The 19,721-nt window shown below is 44.8% G+C and overlaps 1 protein-coding gene across 12 annotated transcripts in view; it reads right to left on the minus strand.

Annotated features, from left to right (window-relative positions):
- UNC13A (unc-13 homolog A) overlaps nt 1–19,721 on the minus strand; it is a 384,964-nt gene that overhangs the window by 45,275 nt on the left and 319,968 nt on the right. For all 12 annotated transcript variants that reach the window (XM_068233882.1, XM_068233881.1, XM_068233874.1 and 9 more), the window contains one exon: nt 11,798–11,854. In XM_068233882.1, the coding sequence (XP_068089983.1) occupies nt 11,798–11,854 (57 nt within the window). The remainder of the gene's footprint in view (nt 1–11,797; nt 11,855–19,721) is intronic.

The raw sequence follows: 19,721 nt of genomic DNA on the forward strand, positions 1-19,721 counted from the left end.
TTTGTGGGAGAGAATGGGAGGGTGCCTTAGAGGCCCCACAGCATAGGCGGACTGGCCCGGGGGGACGGGTGGCATTCTCCCCCCGGGCCGCCGCCACCTCAATCGATCAGGGCCGGTGCGGTGGTAAAATAGTTTAGAGCAGCTCTGCAGCCACCCGATTCAGCCCCGCCCCCAGCAGCCCACTGCTGTTCTGATAGGCTTACTCAGTAGGGCCAGGGAGCAGGGCATTGGCTGAAAGCTCCTGCTTCTCCCGGCATCCTCTCTCATTGTGCACCAACAGACTGCGTGGTGCACTGTGTGTATGTGTGTAGGCTCCGCCCCCCGGCCTGTGGAGACCACGCTGAGACACACTTGCCAGGCTGCTCTGTGTGGTGTGCATTCATGGGGAGAAGCAGCCAGGGCCCCAGAGAAGAGAGACACCACACTGCACTGGGAGAGAATCAGATGCATGGCTGGGAATTTCTTCTGCTGCTGTGCATGGCTGGGAATTTCTGCTGCTGTGACTCTGCATGCCTGTAAGTTTCTGACACCCCTCCCCCACTCCACAGCATTAGGTAGCCCGTTTTCCCCCTTCCACTCTAGAGAGGTACCATATCTCCCAGCAGGTTCCCCCCATAGAGGCACTACTGTTCCCAGCATGTCCCTCCCCTCCATAAAGGCACCACAAGTCCCAGCATGTCCCTTTCCCTCAAAAGAGGCACCAAATCTCCCAGGAAGTCTCCCCCTCCCTTATAGAGGCACTAAAGCTACCAGCATGCCCCCCCCCCCCCCCCCCATGGAGGCACCATAGCCCCATCAAGTCTTCCCCCTATAGAGGCACTACTGTTCCTAGCAGGTCTCTTTCCCTCAAAAGTTACCACAGCCCCCAGCAAGCTCCTACCTATAAGCACCACGGCTCCTGTCATGCTCCTTGCCTTCCCTAGAGGCACCACAGGTCCCAGCATACCCCTACTCCATATATTGTTGGGTTGTTCCCCAGGGCCCCACAGCTGGTTGCTGGGCCCCCCTTGGTCTCCCAAAATTGAATAGTGGACCCCCGGAGCCTCTGCAGAGTATTCACAGCGGCACGCGCTCAGTTGTGTGCTAACGTCTCCATCCTCACAGGCACCTTATCTCAGTGACCCAGCAGCACATCGGTGTGTACATGTCACCAGGTCATGGAGATGAGGTGCCTGTGAGGATGAAGCACACAGATGGAGGGAGCCCGCTGGCTGGACAGGTGAGTGTGCGCCACTGTAAATACAGGGGCACCAGGGGAACATTATTCACATTGAAAAAAGCCTGGGGAGCCCTGGGGGCTATCTAATTCTATATGGAGGAGGAGAGGCATGCTGGGAGCTGTGGTGCCGCTTTGGAAGCGGAGGAGCATGATGGGAGCTGTAGTGCCTCTATGGAGTGGGAGAGGTATGCTGGGAGCTGTATCTGTACTCCGCATGCGCAAGTAACATCCACACATGCCCAGTCAAATGGAGTGCTTTTACATGAATGAAAAGAGCCATGCACAAGTGCCTTATTTCTCCTGGGCATGTGTGGGCCTCGTTTGCACATGCCCAGTATGGACATGCTTTCCCACGGTCAAGCTTCAGCACTGAAAAAACCTATGTGACCATTTCCCTGTACTGTCACTGCCTTTAGATGGGGTATTGTGAAATACTGAAGGGAGGGGACAGGCAGTGTAGCTTTAAGGCTGGTACACACAATGCTATATTCCATCAGATCCACGGGTCGAATTGATAATGTCCGGCATGTATGATCTGCTCCCTATCGAGAACGGGATCGTTTTTTGTTTTTTTTTCTTTTGTAGTACTAATCTGAAAATCGATCCCATTCTTGATCAGGAACAGATCAGACATGCCGGAAATTATTGATTTGACCCATCAATCTGACGGAAAATAGCATTGTGTGTACTAGGCATTATGAAGCTGGGGGCACCTGCTTCATTTAGGGACACTGGGCACCAATGACTTAAGGGGTGCGGCTGGTGGTGGCTGCATTAGGCCCATGACTGAGGGGACTCTGGCTGCACCCAACACTGCACTGAGCAGAGGAGGAGAAACTCACTGCTATACTACTGTGCTCCCCTGTATGCAGAGTAGCAGCACAGCAGTCTCAGCTTATCCAGCTAGATGTCTGTCCTCTGTAGCGGCCACCTGCTAACTACGACTTGGTTATCCTAAACATCGCCTGATTACACACAATGTGCAGGAGATAGAGATAGACAGAGAGCAGACGGCCACTAGCTGTGGAGGACGGACACATTGCTGGAGAAGGTAAGACTGTCAAGCACCACTGCTGCACCACTACTCTGTTTATACAGGAGAAGAGTGGGAGGGTGACCACTAGGGGAGCTAAATGAGGATAGGGGACCACTAAACAATCAAACCAGGGCTTACTGTAAAGGGGAGAGGGGTCCACAAGATCATTAGGGAAAGTTATATGGAGATCAAGGGACCATAAGACCACCAGGGAATACCTTGAGGGAGATTTTTTAGTATTTATAAAATGTCTTTTGCAGCGTTCTACAGAGTACATAGTCATGTTACTGACTGTCCGCAGAGGAGCTCACAATCTAATCCTACCATAGTCATAGTCTAATGTCCTACCAGATTATTATGTATTTATATAGAACTGACATATTCTGCAGTACATTACAGAGTGCATAGTCATGTCACTGACTGTCCTCAGAGGAGCTCACACTCTAATCCTACCATAGTCTTATGTCCAACCATATTAATAGTATATATTATATAGCACTGACATCTCCTGCAGCACATTACAGAGTACATAGTCATGTCACTGACTGTCCTCAAAGGAGCTCACAAGCTAATCCCTACCATAGTCATATGTCTATTGTAGTCTAGAGCCAATTTAGGGGTAAGCCTTTTAACTAATCTGTATTTTTTTAATGTGGGAGGAAACTAAAGTGCCCAGAGGAAACCCACATAGACAAAGGGAAAACATACAAACCTAATGCAGATAGTACCCTCAAAGGCCCAAAGTGCAACAAGAAAATGTCCCCCACACAATTACACCCCCAGCCTGAAATGCTGACAGGAGGCAAGATGGATACATGCTTTCTTAACGTAAATGCAAAATGTATTGTTGCTTTAAACTACCATTGAAACATATCTTTATTGCGTGCAAATGTATTTGGGCTGGGGATTCCGTGACCGGGCCTCTAGGTTGTGTTTTTCCCCCAGGCCAAATGGTCCCAGTCCTCCCCTGCCCCAGGGATGAGGTGCAGAATGATAGTTATTTTATTTGGGTTGAAAAAGGGCATACGTCCATCAAGTTCAACCAATGAACAAGGTACAACACTAGCCTGCACCCTCACATATCACAGTTCATTCAGAGGAAGGCGAAAAATCCTTACAAGTCATGGTCCAATTAGCCCCAAACGGGAATAAAGATCTTTACCGACTCCAGATGGCAATCTGATACAATCCCTGGATCAAAATCACTGGGAATTAGCTAGTAATTATAGCCATGGATGTCTTTCAATGCAAAGAAAACTTCTAAGCCCCCCATAAACGCAGATATAGAATTTTCCATAACTACTTCCTGTGGCAATACATTGGATTGCGCAAAAGGTGGATCAGCGCAACACCAGGCCGCCTCCGAATGGCCTCCATCAGAGATGCGCTGAGCCCCCCCAGGAACTACAAACGCACCTTGAACCCAAACAGAAGCTCTGCATATACACCAAAAGCATGGCTGTTAAGTGGGAGCAGCTGACCAAAAACAAATACATTGGATTACCCTTTTACCTTAACCACTTCCCGACCGCCGTATGTACAATTGGCGGCCGGGAAGTGCACCCCGCAAGGACCGCCGTATTGACAATTGGCGGCGGTCCTTGTAGGGGCATGGGCGGAGCGATCGCGTCATCAGTGACGCGATCCTCCGCCTCCGCCTGGCGCCGCTCACCCGCCGCAACATCCCGCCGGCCATACGGAAGCGCCGGCGGGATGTTAACCCCGCGATCGCCGCATACAAAGTGTATAATACACTTTGTAATGTTTACAAAGTGTATTATACAGGCTGCCTCCTGCCCTGGTGGTCCCAGTGTCCGAGGGACCACCAGGGCAGGCTGCAGCCACCCTAGTCTGCACCAAGCACACTGATTTTCCCCCCCCCCTGCCCCAGATCGCCCACAGCACCCATCAGACCCCCCCCTGCCCACCCCCCAGACCCCTGTTTGCACCCAATCACCCCCCTAATCACCCATCAATCACTCCCTGTCACTATCTGTCAACGCTATTTTTTTTTTTATCCCCCACCCTGCTCCCTGCCCCCTCCTGATCACCCCCCACCCCTCAGATTCTCCCCAGACCCCCCCCCCCCCCAGACCACCCCCCCTGTTTACTGTATGCATCTATCCCCCTGATCACCTGTCAATCACCTGTCAATCACCTGTCAATCACCTGTCAATCACCCATCAATCACCCGTCAATCACCCCCTGTCACTGCCACCCATCAGCCAGCCCCTAACCTGCCCCTTGCGGGCAATCTGATCACCCCCCCACACCAATAGATCGCCCGCAGATCCGACATCAGATCACCTCCCAAATCCATTGTTTACATCTATTCTCTCCTCTAAACACACACTAATTACCCATCAATCACCCCCTATCACCACCTGTCACTTTTACCTATCAGATCAGACCCTAATCTGCCCCTTGCGGGCACCCAATCACCCGCCCACACGCTCAGATTGCCCTCTGACCCCCCCTTATCAATTCACCAGTGCATTAATTACATCTGTTCTTCCCTGTAATAACCCACTGATCACCTGTCAATCACCTGCCAATCACCTATCACCCATCAATCACCCCCTGTCACTGCCACCCATCAATCAGCCCCTAACCTGCCCCTTGCGGGCAATCTGATCACCCACCCACACCATTAGATCGCCCGCAAACCCGCCGTCAGATTACCTCCCAAATGTATTGTTTACATCTGTTATCTTCTCTAAACACCCACTAATTACCCATCAATCACCCATCAATCACCCCCTATCACCACCTGTCACTGTTACCTATCAGATCAGACCCTAATCTGCCCCTTGCGGGCACCCAATCACCCGCCCACACGCTCAGATTGCCCTCAGACTCCCCCCTTATCAATTCGCCAGTGCATTAATTACATCTGTCCTTCCCTGCAATAACCCACTGACCACCTGTCAATCACCTGCCAATCACCTATCACCCATCAATCACCCCGTCACTGCCACCCAACAATCAGCCCCTAACCTGCCCCTTGCGGGCAATCTGATCACCCACCCACACCAATAGATCGCCCGCAGATCCGACATCAGATCACCACCCAAGCGCAGCGTTTACATCTATTCTCTCCTCTAAACACCCACTAATTACCCATCAATCACCCCCTATCACCACCTGTCACTGTTACCCATCAGATCAGACCCTAATCTGCCCCTTGCGGGCACCCAATCGCCCGCCTACACGCTCAGATTGCCCTCAGACCCCCCCTTATCAATTCGCCAGTGCAATATTTACATCTGTTCTCCCCTGTAATAACCCACTGATTACCTGTCAATCACCTATCAATCACCCATCAATCACCCCCTGTCACTGCCACCCATCAATCACCCCCTGTCACTTCCACCCATCAATCACCCGCTGTCACTGCCACCCATCAATCAGCCCCTAACCTGCCCCTTGCGGGCAAACTGATCACCCACCCACACCAATAGATCGCCCGCAGATCCGACATCAGATCACCACCCAAGCGCAGTGTTTCCATCTATTCTCTACCCTAAACACCCACTAATTACCCATCAATCACCCCCTGTCACTGCTACCTATCAGATTAGACCCCTATCTGCCCCTAGGGCACTCAATCACCCGCCCACACCCTCAGAATGCCCTCAGACCCCAGCCCTGATCACCTCGCCAGTGCATTGCTTGCATCTATTCCCCCCTCTAATCACACCTTGAGACACCCATCAATCACCTCCTGTCACCCCCTAGCACACCTACCCATCAGATCAGGCCCCAATTTGCCCCGTGTGGGCTCCTGATCACTCGGCCAATCCCTCAGATCCCCCTCAGACCCCCTTCCGATCACCTCCCCAGTGCATTGATTGCATCTATTTTCCCCTCTAACCACCGCCTGAGACACCCATCAATCACCTCCTGTCACCCCCCTAGCACTCCTATCCATCAGATCAGGCCCAATACAACCTGTCATCTAAAAGGCCACCCTGCTTATGACCGGTTCCACAAAATTCGCCCCCTCATAGACCACCTGTCATCAAAATTTGCAGATGCTTATACCCCTGAACAGTCATTTTGAGACATTTGGTTTCCAGACTACTCACGGTTTTGGGCCTGTAAAATGCCAGGGCGGTATAGGAACCCCACAAGTGACCCTATTTTAGAAAAAAAGACACCCCAAGGTATTCTGTTAGGTGTATGACGAGTTCATAGAAGATTTTATTTTTGTCAAAAGTTAGCGGAAATTAATTTTTATTGTTTTTTTTTCACAAAGTGTCATTTTTCACTAACTTGTGACAAAAAATAAAATCTTCTATGAACTCGCCATACACCTAACGGAATACCTTGGGGTGTCTTCTTTCTAAAATGGGGTCACTTGTGGGGTTCCTATACTGCCCTGGCATTTTAGGGGCCCTAAACCGCGAGGAGTAGTCTAGAAAACAAATGCTTCAAAATGACCTGTGAATAGGACGTTGGGCCCCTTAGCGCACCTAGGCTGCAAAAAATTGTCACACATGTGGTACCGCTGTACTCAGGAAAAGTAGTATAATGTGTTTTGGGGTGTATTTTTACACATACCCATGCTGGATGGGAGAAATTTCTATGTAAATGGACAATTGTGTGTAAAAAAATCAAACAATTGTCATTTACAGAGATATTTCTCCCACTTAGCATGGGTATGTGTAAAAATACACCCCAAAACGCATTATACTACTTCTCCTGAGTACGGCGGTACCACATGTGTGACACTTTTTTACACCCTAAGTACGCTAAGGGGCCCAAAGTCCAATGAGTACCTTTAGGATTTCACAGGTCATTTTGCGACATTTGGTTTCAAGACTACTCCTCACGGTTTAGGGCCCCTAAAATGCCAGGGCAGTATAGGAACCCCACAAATGACCCCATTCTAGAAAGAAGACACCCAAAGGTATTCCGTACGGAGTATGGTGAGTTCATAGAAGATTTTATTTTTTGTCACAAGTTAGCGGAAAATGACACTTTGTGAAAAAAAACTATTAAAATCAATTTCCGCTAACTTGTGACAAAAAAATAAAAACTTCTATGAACTCACCATACTCCTAACGGAATACCTTGGGGTGTCTTCTTTCTAAAATGGGGTCATTAGTGGGGTTCCTATACTGCCCTGGCATTTTAGGGGCCCTAAACCGTGAGGAGTAGTCTTGAAACGAAATTTCTCAAAATGACCTGTGAAATTCTAAAGGTACTCATTGGACTTTGGGCCCTTTAGCGCAGTTAGGGTGCAAAAAAGTGCCACACATGTGGTATCGCCGTACTCAGGAGAAGTAGTATAATGTGTTTTGTGGTGTATTTTTACACATACCCATGCTGAGTGGGAGAAAGATCTCTGTAAATGGACAATTGTGTGTAAAAAAAATTAACAAATTGTCATTTACAGAGATATTTCTCCCACCCAGCATGGGTATGTGTAAAAATACACCCCAAAACACATTATACTACTTCTCCTGAGTACGGCAATACCACATGTGTGGCACTTTTTTGCACCCTAACTGCGCTAAGGGGTCCAAAGTCCAATGAGCACCTTCAGGCTTTACAGGGGTGCTTACAATTTAGCACCCCCCAAAATGTCAGGACAGTAAACACACCCCACAAATGACCCCATTTTGGAAAGTAGACACTTCAAGGTATTCAGAGAGGAGCATGGTGAGTCCGTGGCAGATTTCATTTTTTTTTGTCGCAAGTTAGAAGAAATGGAAACTTTTTTTTTTTTTTTTTTTTTTTCACAAAGTGTCATTTTCCGCTTACTTGTGACAAAAAATAATATCTTCTATGAACTCACTATGCCTCTCAGTGAATACTTTGGGATGTCTTCTTTCCAAAATGGGGTCATTTGGGGGGTATTTATACTATCCTGGAATTCTAGCCCCTCATGAAACATGACAGAGGGTCAGAAAAGTCAGAGATGCTTGAAAATGGGAAAATTCACTTTTTGCACCATAGTTTGTAAACGCTATAACTTTTACCCAAACCAATAAATATACACTGAATGGGTTTTTTTTAATCAAAAACATGTTTGTCCACATTTTTCGCGCTGCATGTATACAGAAATTTTACTTTATTTGAAAACTGTCAGCACAGAAAGTTAAAAAAATCATTTTTTTGCCAAAATTCATGTCTTTTTTGCTGAATATAATAAAAAGTAAAAATCGCAGGAGCAATCAAATAGCACTAAAAGAAAGCTTTATTAGTGACAAGAAAAGGAGCCAAAATTCATTTAGGTGGTAGGTTGTATGAGCGAGCAATAAACCGTGAAAGCTGCAGTGGTCTGAATGGAAAAAAAGTGGCCGGTCCTTAAGGGGTAGAAAGCCCTAGGTCCTCAAGTGGTTAAAGAACCCTTTCCTAAATAAATAACTAAAATTTTCTTCATCCATACGCAGATCATGTCACTAGTCCTTTGCACAAGCCTAGGGACAAAAGCTCATTTGTCAAGCTTGTATATTGCCTTTTGATGTATTTATACATGTTAATTAGATCTCCTGTAGACTAAATAAGCCCAGTTTATCTAACCTTTCCTTTCCTGGTAAGCGAGACCTTCCATACCTCTAATCAATTTTGTTGCTCGTCTCTGCACCTGCTTTAAAACTGCAATATTCTTCCTGTAATGCAGTGCCCAGAACTGAATTCCATATTCCAGATGCGGCCTTACTAGAGAGTTAAACAGGCAGTATTATGCTAGCATCTCGAGTTATTTCCTTTTAATGCATCCCAAAATTCTATTTTCTTTAGCTGCAGCAGCTTGCCATTGAATACAATTGCTTAACTTTTTGTTGACAAGTACTCCTAAAGGTGGCCACACACCATACAATTTTTTAAATATCTGTTCAATTTAAGAATTGCAATCAATTTTTCTGACTGATTGTAACATTTAAAAAATATGATCAATGTACCACACACCTATGTTCAATTTTTTCCCTCAATTATGATAAAAATGATTGGAAACTCAGAGAAAATTGCTAGGGTGTGTATATTAATAAATTAACAATCCAACACACACCATACAATCTTTAGTAGAGATTGAAGAGAAATATCTGGCATTCCGGATCGATTTAAATCGAAAAAAATGGGAAATCCGATCAGATTTTTCAGTCTAATGAAAAAAAAGCTTTCGATTTACTGTAAAATCGGATCATTTTATTGTATCGTGTGTGGCCACCTTAAGTCCTTTTTCAAGTTGGATGTCCCTATCTGTATCCTGTTTATTTTGTATGGTGCTAGACCATTGGTATGACCAAAATGCATGACCTTACATTTTTAAACATTGAATTTCATCTGCCATTTTTGTGCCCATATAGCCATCCTACACAGATTCCTGCAATATGTCACTATCTTCCTGAAGGTTGCTAATTCTGCACAATTTTGTATCATCTGCAAAAATAGCAACATTAATTTCTACTTCATCTACTAGGTCATTAATAAATACATAGAAAAGTACTGGACTCAGTACTGACCCCTGTGGGACCCCACTGCTAACAGTTACCCATTTTGAATATCATCCATTGACCACAACTCTTTGCATTCTATGCATCAGCCAGTTCCCTATCCATGCACACAGATTCTTCCCCAGTGGAAGCCAAGTAGTTATTAAGGGAATCACAGTAACATGGAAGCCTCACAGTTATTTGGGCTGGGTGAAATGGAGGCTACACAGTTATGAGTGCAGGGCCACCTGGAGGTTGCACATGTAATGGGGGAACATGGAGGCTGCACAGCTATGCAAGTAAAGAGGGTAATTTCGACCCTCTCTCTATTTATAGTAAATTGTAAAATGTTACATTTTTTTCATTAAAAATGAATAAAACATATTTTGTATATGAATAATAAAATAAAATGTTTTCTTCTTATTTCCAACTATATTCTGTCTGTATCCTTACTCTTTCTTCATCCAACATTGTATCTGTAAACGTATTTCTTCTTTGCACTTTTCAGCATTTCCATATTCTAGGTATTTTCTCTTCTATCTTTGTGTTCTTATATTAGCTTGACGGTAGATCCATGTGCACCATGTTTTAAGCTCCTGGTGAGGCTTGCTACTGGTGCATAATGTAGACCAACAGGAAATTGGCTGGTAAAATCAAATAAGGCCCTCGGAGAGAAGGTCAATATTTAAATTTGCTGTCGAGCATGCCTACTGATCTATTCATATGAAAATCATTGGTATGAGTCAAATAAGCCCCCCAGCTGGAAATGTAATATTAACATTAGCAGCTGAACATTCTTATTGGTCTTTACTATTAAAGGAGGCTCCCAGGTTCCACTATAAGACCCCAGGACATAACTCCATGTACATAGGATAGTTACTCCCACCTTATCAGAATAACATCGGGCCAATAGCAATTTGCATAGGGGAGGCTTTGCTGCCCTCCTTCTAAAGTGGACTGATCACCATTTTTACCAGCCAGGGCATCACAATAGCACATTAAAACTGCATGCCAATAATGTGTGTCATTATTAAAAACACTTCCATTTTACCTTTGTATTTTTACATTTAAAGTTTAGCACAGGTTTTTTAGCCTACTTCAGCCGTGCGGCCCGTCCACAGAAGTTTCAGGCAGCTAAGGACTTAAGTAATTGTTTTATTGCCCTCATTAGCAAGAAGTAAACAATACATTTTTATCAACAGAATGGGGTGGGAAATTAAGACAACTTCTTCAAAGAGCTTATACAGAGGGAATGTGTAAAGATAGCATCTGTGACTTCTGTAAATAAGGACTGCGAGGGGAAGGGGAAACTTGGCAGCTCCTCTAGCTATTACAAACCAGGAGACATTCCAGGGAAAGAAAGGGTGCTTAGTTTCCTTTAAAGTGGACCTGAACTCTTGCACAGTACAAAAGGAAAACATAGAAATGCACACTGTATGTATTTGGAGAGTTTAGTCTGTTTAATTCCCCCTCATTTGTGTCTAATCACAAGTTATAATTTGTTCTCTCCCCTGTGTCACCTGACTGCCATGGCAGAGATGGAAGATAAGCTCATTTGAAAGCACAGGAGGTTAACAATATGTCTTCTGCCATGAATCAGAAAGTAGTGCAGATTTATGTTTGTGTTTTTTTTTGCTTAAAGGTTAGTATGCTGTTGTGAATCTTTTAGAGCAGAGAGGACGTTCTGAGTTCAGGTCCGCTTTAAGGTTGTCCTCATTCTTATGGACCACGTGAGATCAAGGAGCAAAGCAACATGTTGTTAGGCTCTACAATACCTAAATTATATTAATCTGTATAGCAGACACAGAATAAAGGGGCTTGGGAAAAGAAAGCCCTGATTTTTTTTAATCATTTGATTAAAAAAATAAAAAACATATCCCCACACACTGTAACTGTATCAGCACAGTAGTATTACTAGCTACAGGGCAGGCAAGGGCAGCTCCATTGCTGATGGCTGAAATTCCCATACAGCTATTACCAACCTTGCACTGTGGTCAACTGGGCACACAGCTTATGACTAAAATCATAGCTCAAAATCCCCCTATCATATCTCAAAACTATGTTTTGCCATTAGTTTTTCGATCTGGTATAATAACATACCTTGAGTTTAGATAGCTGTCCAAGCTCTTTAGCAGCATTAATGATGAGATGTGTCCCCTGTTAGAAAAAAAAATATCAACAGGATAGTTACAATTAATGCTGTGTATAATTGCAAATATATTGTTACATAGTTACATATATCAAGCCTTATACACCAAATACTGGTAAACAGTGTGGAATTGTGCCCCAAATAATGTCAAATAATAATAATTAGCTGCAGATTGATTAAGAATTAGTAAAGGAAAATTAGCATGCAATACTGATGATGATAATTACAAGTGGGACTTAAAACGCATCTGAGACACTGAAAATGAACAAAAAGCCGTGGCATTTGTAGAGCTGTCCAGCACCCTTTAAATGTGTTTTTTTTTTCTTTAAAAAATAATAATTTTGCAGACTAGACATCTGAGAGGTCATCCCCATGGCTGCATGGTCAATAATTGTATATTTTACTATGCACTGGAAAAAAACTGATGTTTATTATCACAGGTGTTTCAAGGGAAGTCCCACAGCAAGAGTTTAAAGAAAACCTGTAACATCAAAAAGTTCCCCTTGGGGGGTACTCACCTCGGGAGGGGGAAGCCTCAGGATCCCAGTGAGGCTTCCCACTCCGTCCTCCATCCCTCGGGGGTCTCGCTGCAGCCCTCCGAACAGCGGCGATGTAAATATTTACCTTCCCGGCTCCTGCGCTGTGGTGGCTCTCGGCTCCGAAATAGGCGGAAATACCCGATCGCCGTCCGGTCTGCTCTACTATGCAGGTGCAAATCTCCGGCGCCTGCGCAGTAGAGTGGACCCAACTGAGATCAGGTATTTCCGTCTACTTCGGAGCTGAAAGCTGTAACAGCGCCCCTGATGGAGCCTGGAAAGGTAAATCTTGAACAAGCTGTCCGATCTGTCAGGCCGCTGTTCGGAGGGCTGCAGCGAGACCCCCGTGGGACGGAGGACGGCGTGGGAAGCCTCATTGGGACCCTGAGGCTTCCCCCTCCCGAGGTGAGTACCCCCCCAGGGGAACTTTTTCATGTTACAGTGTCTCTTTAACTATAAATCATAGTAATCAACAAAACAGTGGGAGCCAGAACCCCCAACCCTAAACTCTTGCTATTTTAGTAATCGCCATGCCCCATTACAGGGACCAATTGATCACAAGGCCGTGTTACAGACATTGACTGACCACTGAGCCATGTTAAACAGACTGAGTGACCAAATTGTAATGTTTTACCAGCTAAGTACTTGACCATGTTACACATACTGACAGACTAACCTCCTCAATGCACAATGCAGTGCACAGACTCCTCCTGTCTGACCCAGCTCTGAGTTGCTCTGAGTATGGGGGGGGGGGGAGGGACTCCGGGAAAGGGAGAAATATCAAAATGAGATCTGAAAGCACCCCTCAACCATTTGGTTCCCATTGAATTTAATTACTACCCCATGTCTCTTATTAGTTGAATTCCCTATCAAATCTCAAGATGTGAAGGACTCAGGCTCTTTTATTTCACTATTACCCTGTGAAATGGTGTGGACTTGTATGCTACTTATCCAATTTAATTCACTTCTGCATAGATATCATAAAATAAAAAAAGCAAGCAGGGTAGAAAAGAAATGTCTTCCAGATTTGTTTGCCTTTCACTAGAACCTTCCATTCCATTCAGGTCTTCCCATGTCATAGTTAGTTTGGTTGAAAAAAGACATCTGTCCAACCAGTAGAAATAAAAAAACAAATAAAGAAGTAAAAATTAGGTTCATTTCTGTCCTGCGCCGTCACATATCCCAGTTAATCCAGGGGCATGTCATCTTGGGCCGGCCTTGTTTTCGAGAACCATGGGGGTATCAATCCAAAGCTGTGTTTTTCTAGTGCTCTAACTTGTTTGTGTAGAATATGTCCTATCCAGTTTCACTTCCTCTTTTAAATATTTGTTTCTATAGTCTGATTTGTTATAATATTGGGCCATCTTACATTTAGAATTGTACAAAAACTTTGGTTCACAAATGTCTATAATTACAGGTTACTATCCTTGGTTACCTTCCTTGCTGCCCCTGCATAGTGGACAGACTTTATTTTGTGTTTTAAAGTCACATTTAGGTGTTTTCATAGTGGGTAAAGTTGAACAAGAGCACCATTTTATTTATTATAGTTTGAAGATCTTCAGTTTTTCCAGTTTTGGCTACCTTAATACCCATATAGGAGGCGTTCATATACTTGATACTAGTACATGTAACAGTTATGTAATTACTCCATTGTCTTTATGTCATTCATCTTTTATTCCACAACATATTCATTACTCTCTAATTTTAACAGTTTTTCTAAGGGCTGGGACCAACAGGAGCTGTTTCAGTAGTGCTTTAGAATTGACGGTGATTATAAAAGTGCTAGGCTGATGAAAGTCAATAGAGGTTATCCCACAGGAGAAACTGTAATCCCCCCCCCCCCCCCATATCACAGTTGCGGTTTCTGCATCATTGGTGCAACTGCACATCAATACAAAGTATAGGATCGCTGAAAGAGTGCTTTTCAATCACTGTACAAAACTATTTTACCACCCAGAACAACCACAAAAAAATGGAAATTGCAATCGCTGTAGAAATTGCTAGCATTAAATTCAAAATCTATTTGGAATCATCAGAAATTGTTCTGGAAAATGCTACTAAACTCGCTACAAAAAGCACTTCTTTGTTGTGCCAAAGTCCAAATCTTTCAACAACCACTCATTTCATGATCTCACACCAGCAAAATAAATGCTGGTATAAATTAAAGATTTTATAAAACGGGTTCTTCCAAAGCACTTCCTGTATGAGTCCCCGTCAGTTTCTTCTGCTACTTCTTTTGACCTTGTGATCAGTTTTGTCATCTCATTTTACAATCATTCTTCTTGGGCTTAACAGATATTCTTAAGTGTATCAATTTCCATGTTTATATACACATCTGTTCTTTCTTCTTTGTAGAATGCTGGATATAAGTTAATTTCCAATTTCATCGACTTTTGCATTTAAATCTTACATAACAACCAGAACTTTGGAGTTGTTCTCATCAAAGGTCACCTTTAGTGGATTGTCAGTTATTTCAATGAATACATAACATTTAAGCATTGTACCATTTCATTATCATGCTAGGTGCTATGTGCTTCAGTTTGGCATTTGCAGAAATATAATTTTTTGTTGTGTGAATACTTCATCCCTCTACCAATTACTGAATCTGAGAGAGCCTAAGCGCTTTGAGTCCTAAGGGAGAAAAGCGATATAGAAATGTTATTGTATTGTATTGTATGTGGACCAATACACAATATCAGCTGGCTGCAGTACGGAGAGCTAGGCAGAATCAAAGTCGATAACAGGCTAGGGTCATACACGTTAGATCAGATGGATGCAGTAAAAAGGGCTAGGCAGATTCGGAGTCGGTAACAGGCTAAAGTCATACACGTTAAATCAGATGGCTGCAGTACAAAGGGCTAGGCAGAATCGGAGTTGGTAACAGGCTAAGGTCATACACGTTAAATCAGATGGCTGCAGTACAGAGGACTAGGCGAGAGAGTGGTCAGTAAAGCTAAGGTCGTATCTAAGTCGGTCTGGCATTGAAATACAATAATGAAAGTCGCATTGAAATACAATATGATTATCATGGAGTGATAAAGTGCCCAGCAAAACTAGCGTATTGATTGCTATCACGGGCAGTGAGCAACTGAATGAAGAGAGCTTATATACAGGTGGAAAAGATCCCAGACCAGCCCAGAAAAGGAACTGACCAATCAGCAAAGGTTCCAGCAGAAGAGTGTCAGCTGACCAGTGTGTTCGCTGATACCCACTAGACCTGCCTCCTCAACCTATAAGAACTGCTCTGGGACGAGCGCGTCCCCCTGGGGAGGCTGGAGGAACGTACATGCTCAGCCACAGCCGCAGGGGATGCTGCTGCAGAAAACGGAAGAGGAAGCTTCCTGCAGCAGCCCAGTGCTGCCTGAGCCCTCACTGGAACCATCAGCAGATAAGAGCGTTGCATTACCCCCCCCCCCCCCCTCGAGGAGTGGCCTCCGGACTCTCTTTACCTGGCCTATCAAGATGTTTACAATGAAACTCACAAACCAACACATCTGCATGAACCTGACGTGCCGGAACCCAACATCTTTCCTCAGGCCCATAACCCTTCCAATCCTCCAAATACTGTAGTGACTTACGGACCCTTTGAGAATCGAGAATTCTTTCCACCTCATACTCAGGCTCACCATCCACTTCTACCGGAGGTGGAGGAGCAGAAGATTGTACAACATTGGCCGCAGGTTTCAGTAAAGATACATGAAATGAACTGACTCCCCTTATGGACTGAGGCAAAGTTACTCTATAAATAACATTATTGATTTTCTCCAAAATAGGTTAAGGGCCGATGTACCTAGGCCCTAATTTAGCGGAAGGCTGGCACAGGGGGATCTTTCGAGTAGAAACCCAAATGAGATCCCCAGGTGAAAATTCAAATTTAGGAGACCGGTGATGATCAGCATCAATCTTTTGTTGTGCGACAGCCTTTTGTAAATTTTGTTGCACCTGAGACCAACAACAACAACAACAACAACTAACATTTGTAAAGCGCTTTTCTCCCGTGGGACTCAAAGTGCATAAGCATGGCTCCGACCATCGTGGTACAGAGGAAGAATTTTATAAATCTGGAAATGCCAGGCTAAACAGGTGGCTTTTCAGTCTGGATTTGAATAACTCCATGGATGGTGCTGTCTTTATTGGGTGTGGCAGGGAGTTCCAAAGAGTAGGGGCAGCATGACAGAAGGCTCTATCTCCAGATTTTTTGAGGTGCACTCTGGGAGTGACCAAGTTTATAGAACTTGCTGATCTGAGATTGTGAGAGGTGTGGTGCAGCTTCAGCAGGTCCTTCATGTATCCAGGGCCCAGGGATTTGAATGTCAGCATTCCAATCTTGAAGAGTATTCTCCATTCTACTGGTAGCCAGTGCAGTGAGCGAAGGTTAGGTGTAATGTGACAGTGGCGGGGCTGGTTTGTTAGCAATCTGGCAGCAGCTGCTCCAGACCAGACTGAATTCATATGAGAAATCCAGTCTTCCAATGCAGGAAAAGTAGAGGGCGAGGTAGAAATCAAGGAAAATTTAGTACTCTGACCAGTGACTATTTGAAAAGGAGACAACTTGGTGGATGAGTTACGAAGATTGTTAAATGCAAACTCTGCAAATGGCAAAAATTCAAGACAAGTCTCTTGATTATTGGAGACAAAGCACTGGAGATACTGCTCCAGAGACTGATTGGTTCTTTCAGTCTGACCGTTGGTCTCAGGGTGAAACCCTGAGGAGAAGGACAACGATATCCCCAAATGAGAGCAAAATTCACGCCAGAATTGTGAATTAAATTGAACTCCTATCTGAAACAATATTTTCTAGAATGCCATGCAGGCGAAAAATATGCTCCACAAACAAATTGGCCAACTCCTTAGCTGAGGGTAATTTGTGTAATGGAACGAAATGTGCCATCTTGCTGAATCTGTCAACAACTACCCGTATCACACTTTTGCCCTCAAAGAGAGGCAAATAGACTATGAAATCCATAGACAAAAGTGTCCATGGTTTCTGCGGGATGGGTAGAGGTATGCTGGATACACACCATGCGTTTTCGCGTTCGATGCGGCCGTCGATTCGCGTCGATTCGATTATTTCCGAACATTTCCGAACGAATTTCGATGATTTTTAGGTCGAATGCCGTGTAAAGTATGGCAAATCGACCTAACGATCCATCGAAGCTTGAATCGGACATGTCGGAAATAATCGAATCGACGCGAATCGACGGCCGCATCGAACGCGAAAACGCATGGTGTGTATCCAGCATTAGGTTACCCCGGGGACAAGGTCCTTCAGCACCCAAGGCTGAGACACCAAAGTGCGCCCCTCCATCCCTCCCCCCCCCCAGCCGTCACACACTGATTGCTACTAGACTAAGAGGCGCCCCAGGGCCCCCAACCTCCCTAATACCTTAATCTCTAGTTATCTGACTTGCAGTCACTGCCATGTATCCCCTTTTCCTATTTCTTTCTGCTTCAGACACAATTGGGAATGACAACTTAATGAATTGTCCGCCCCCTCCTACACTGCGCCCTGAGGCTGGAGCCTCTCCAGCCTCTGCCTCGGCCCGGCCCTACCCGGGGAGCAACTCTAGAAACTTTATTTCTAGCACACACACTACAGGCCCCTACGAAAGCTTTACAATCTCTCCTAAGTGTGGGCCCCCAGACATGACATGACAGTAGTTTCCAAGTCTTGGTTTCACCCGGATGACCTGCCAATTTAGAATCGTGGAACTGTTGGAGGATCTGCATCCGAAGGTGAAGTGGAACATATGCAACATCGGGAGGCTTTCCTGGAGGTCTCTCCTCCTGGAAGGGCCGCAGAGCCTCCGACAAATCAGGGAATGCCAGAGTGTCTGTTTTAGCCATCACACAACGTTTAGGCAAAATGGGTTCAGGAGATACTGGTTGAGAGATCTCTGGTTCAAAACACCTCGACAGAGCATCAGCTTTCACATGGGCAGCACGGTGGCGTAGAGGTTAGCGCTCTCGCCTTGCAGCGATGGGTCCCTGGTACGAATCCCAGCCAGGTCAACATCTGCAAGGAGTTTGTATGTTCTCCCCGTGTCTGCGTGGGTTTCCTCCAGGCACTCCAGTTTCCTCCCACATCCCCAAAACATACAGATAAGTTAATTGGCTTCCCCTTAAAATTGGCCCTAGACAGCAATACATACACTACACTACATAGACATAGGACTATGGTAGGGATTAGATTGTGAGCTCCTCTGAGGGACAGTTAGTGACAAGACTATATTCTCTGTACATCGCTGCGTAAGATGTTATATAAATACTTAATAATAATAATAATAATAATACTTAGTACCTGGCTTGTACGTAATGGTAAAATTAAAGCGAGAGAAGAACAACTCCCAACGTGCCTGTCTGGGGTTGAGTCTCTTAGCTCCTTCAATGTACTCCAATTTTTATGGTCAATGTAAACAGTGACCGGGTGTTCAGCTCCCTCCAACTAGTGTCTCCACTCCTCAAAAAACATTTTCACGGCCAGAAGTTCCCTATTACGATGTCATAATTGCGTTCTGCAGAGGAAAATTTCCTCGAAAAAAAGGCACAGGGCCTCTGGTTGGCCCGAATACTGAGAGAGGACCACTCCCACCCCAATCTCAGAAGCATCCACCTCTATACAAAAGGGCAACATGATGTCAGGGTGAGTGAGGATAGGGGCAGAGCAGAAAGCAGATTTGAGAGCAAAAAAAGCTTTACAGGACTGAGGTGACCAATCAGTACTATCTGCCCCCTTTCTTGGTCAAGTCCGTCAAGAGGGCGACCAGAGTAGAGAAATTTTTAATAAATTTACGGTAATAGTTAGCAAAACCCAAGAATCGCTCTATAGCTTTGAGACTCCTGGGCTGTGTCCAAATCTGCAGATAACATTTTCTGATCCATAGACAAACTGGTGTCAGAAATTACATAGCTGAGAAAAAGCACCTGGTGACCTCAAATAGACACTTCTCCAATTTGGCAAACAAGGATTTCCCTCTTAGTTTCTGAAGGACCAATCCCACGTGGTTCCGATGTTCCGAGAGAGAGAGACGAAATAAATCAAGATATCATCTAGATATACCACCATAAATTTACCCAAGAAGTCTCTAAAAACATCATTAACGAAATCTTGGAAGACAGCTGAGGCATTACAAAGAACAAAAGGCATCACCAGGTAATCGTAATGCCCATCTTGTGTGTTAAAGGCTGTCTTCCATTCATCCCCGATGAATTCTGATCAAATTGTATGCCCCTCTCAGATCTAACTTAGAAAAGACCTTTGCCCCAGATACCTGAGCAAACAGATCATCGATAAGGGGTAAAGGATACCTGTTTTTTTACTGTGATCTTGTTCAGGCTC

This window comes from Hyperolius riggenbachi, chromosome 1 (assembly GCF_040937935.1).
Source record: "Hyperolius riggenbachi isolate aHypRig1 chromosome 1, aHypRig1.pri, whole genome shotgun sequence".
NCBI classification, from domain to species: domain Eukaryota; kingdom Metazoa; phylum Chordata; class Amphibia; order Anura; family Hyperoliidae; genus Hyperolius; species Hyperolius riggenbachi.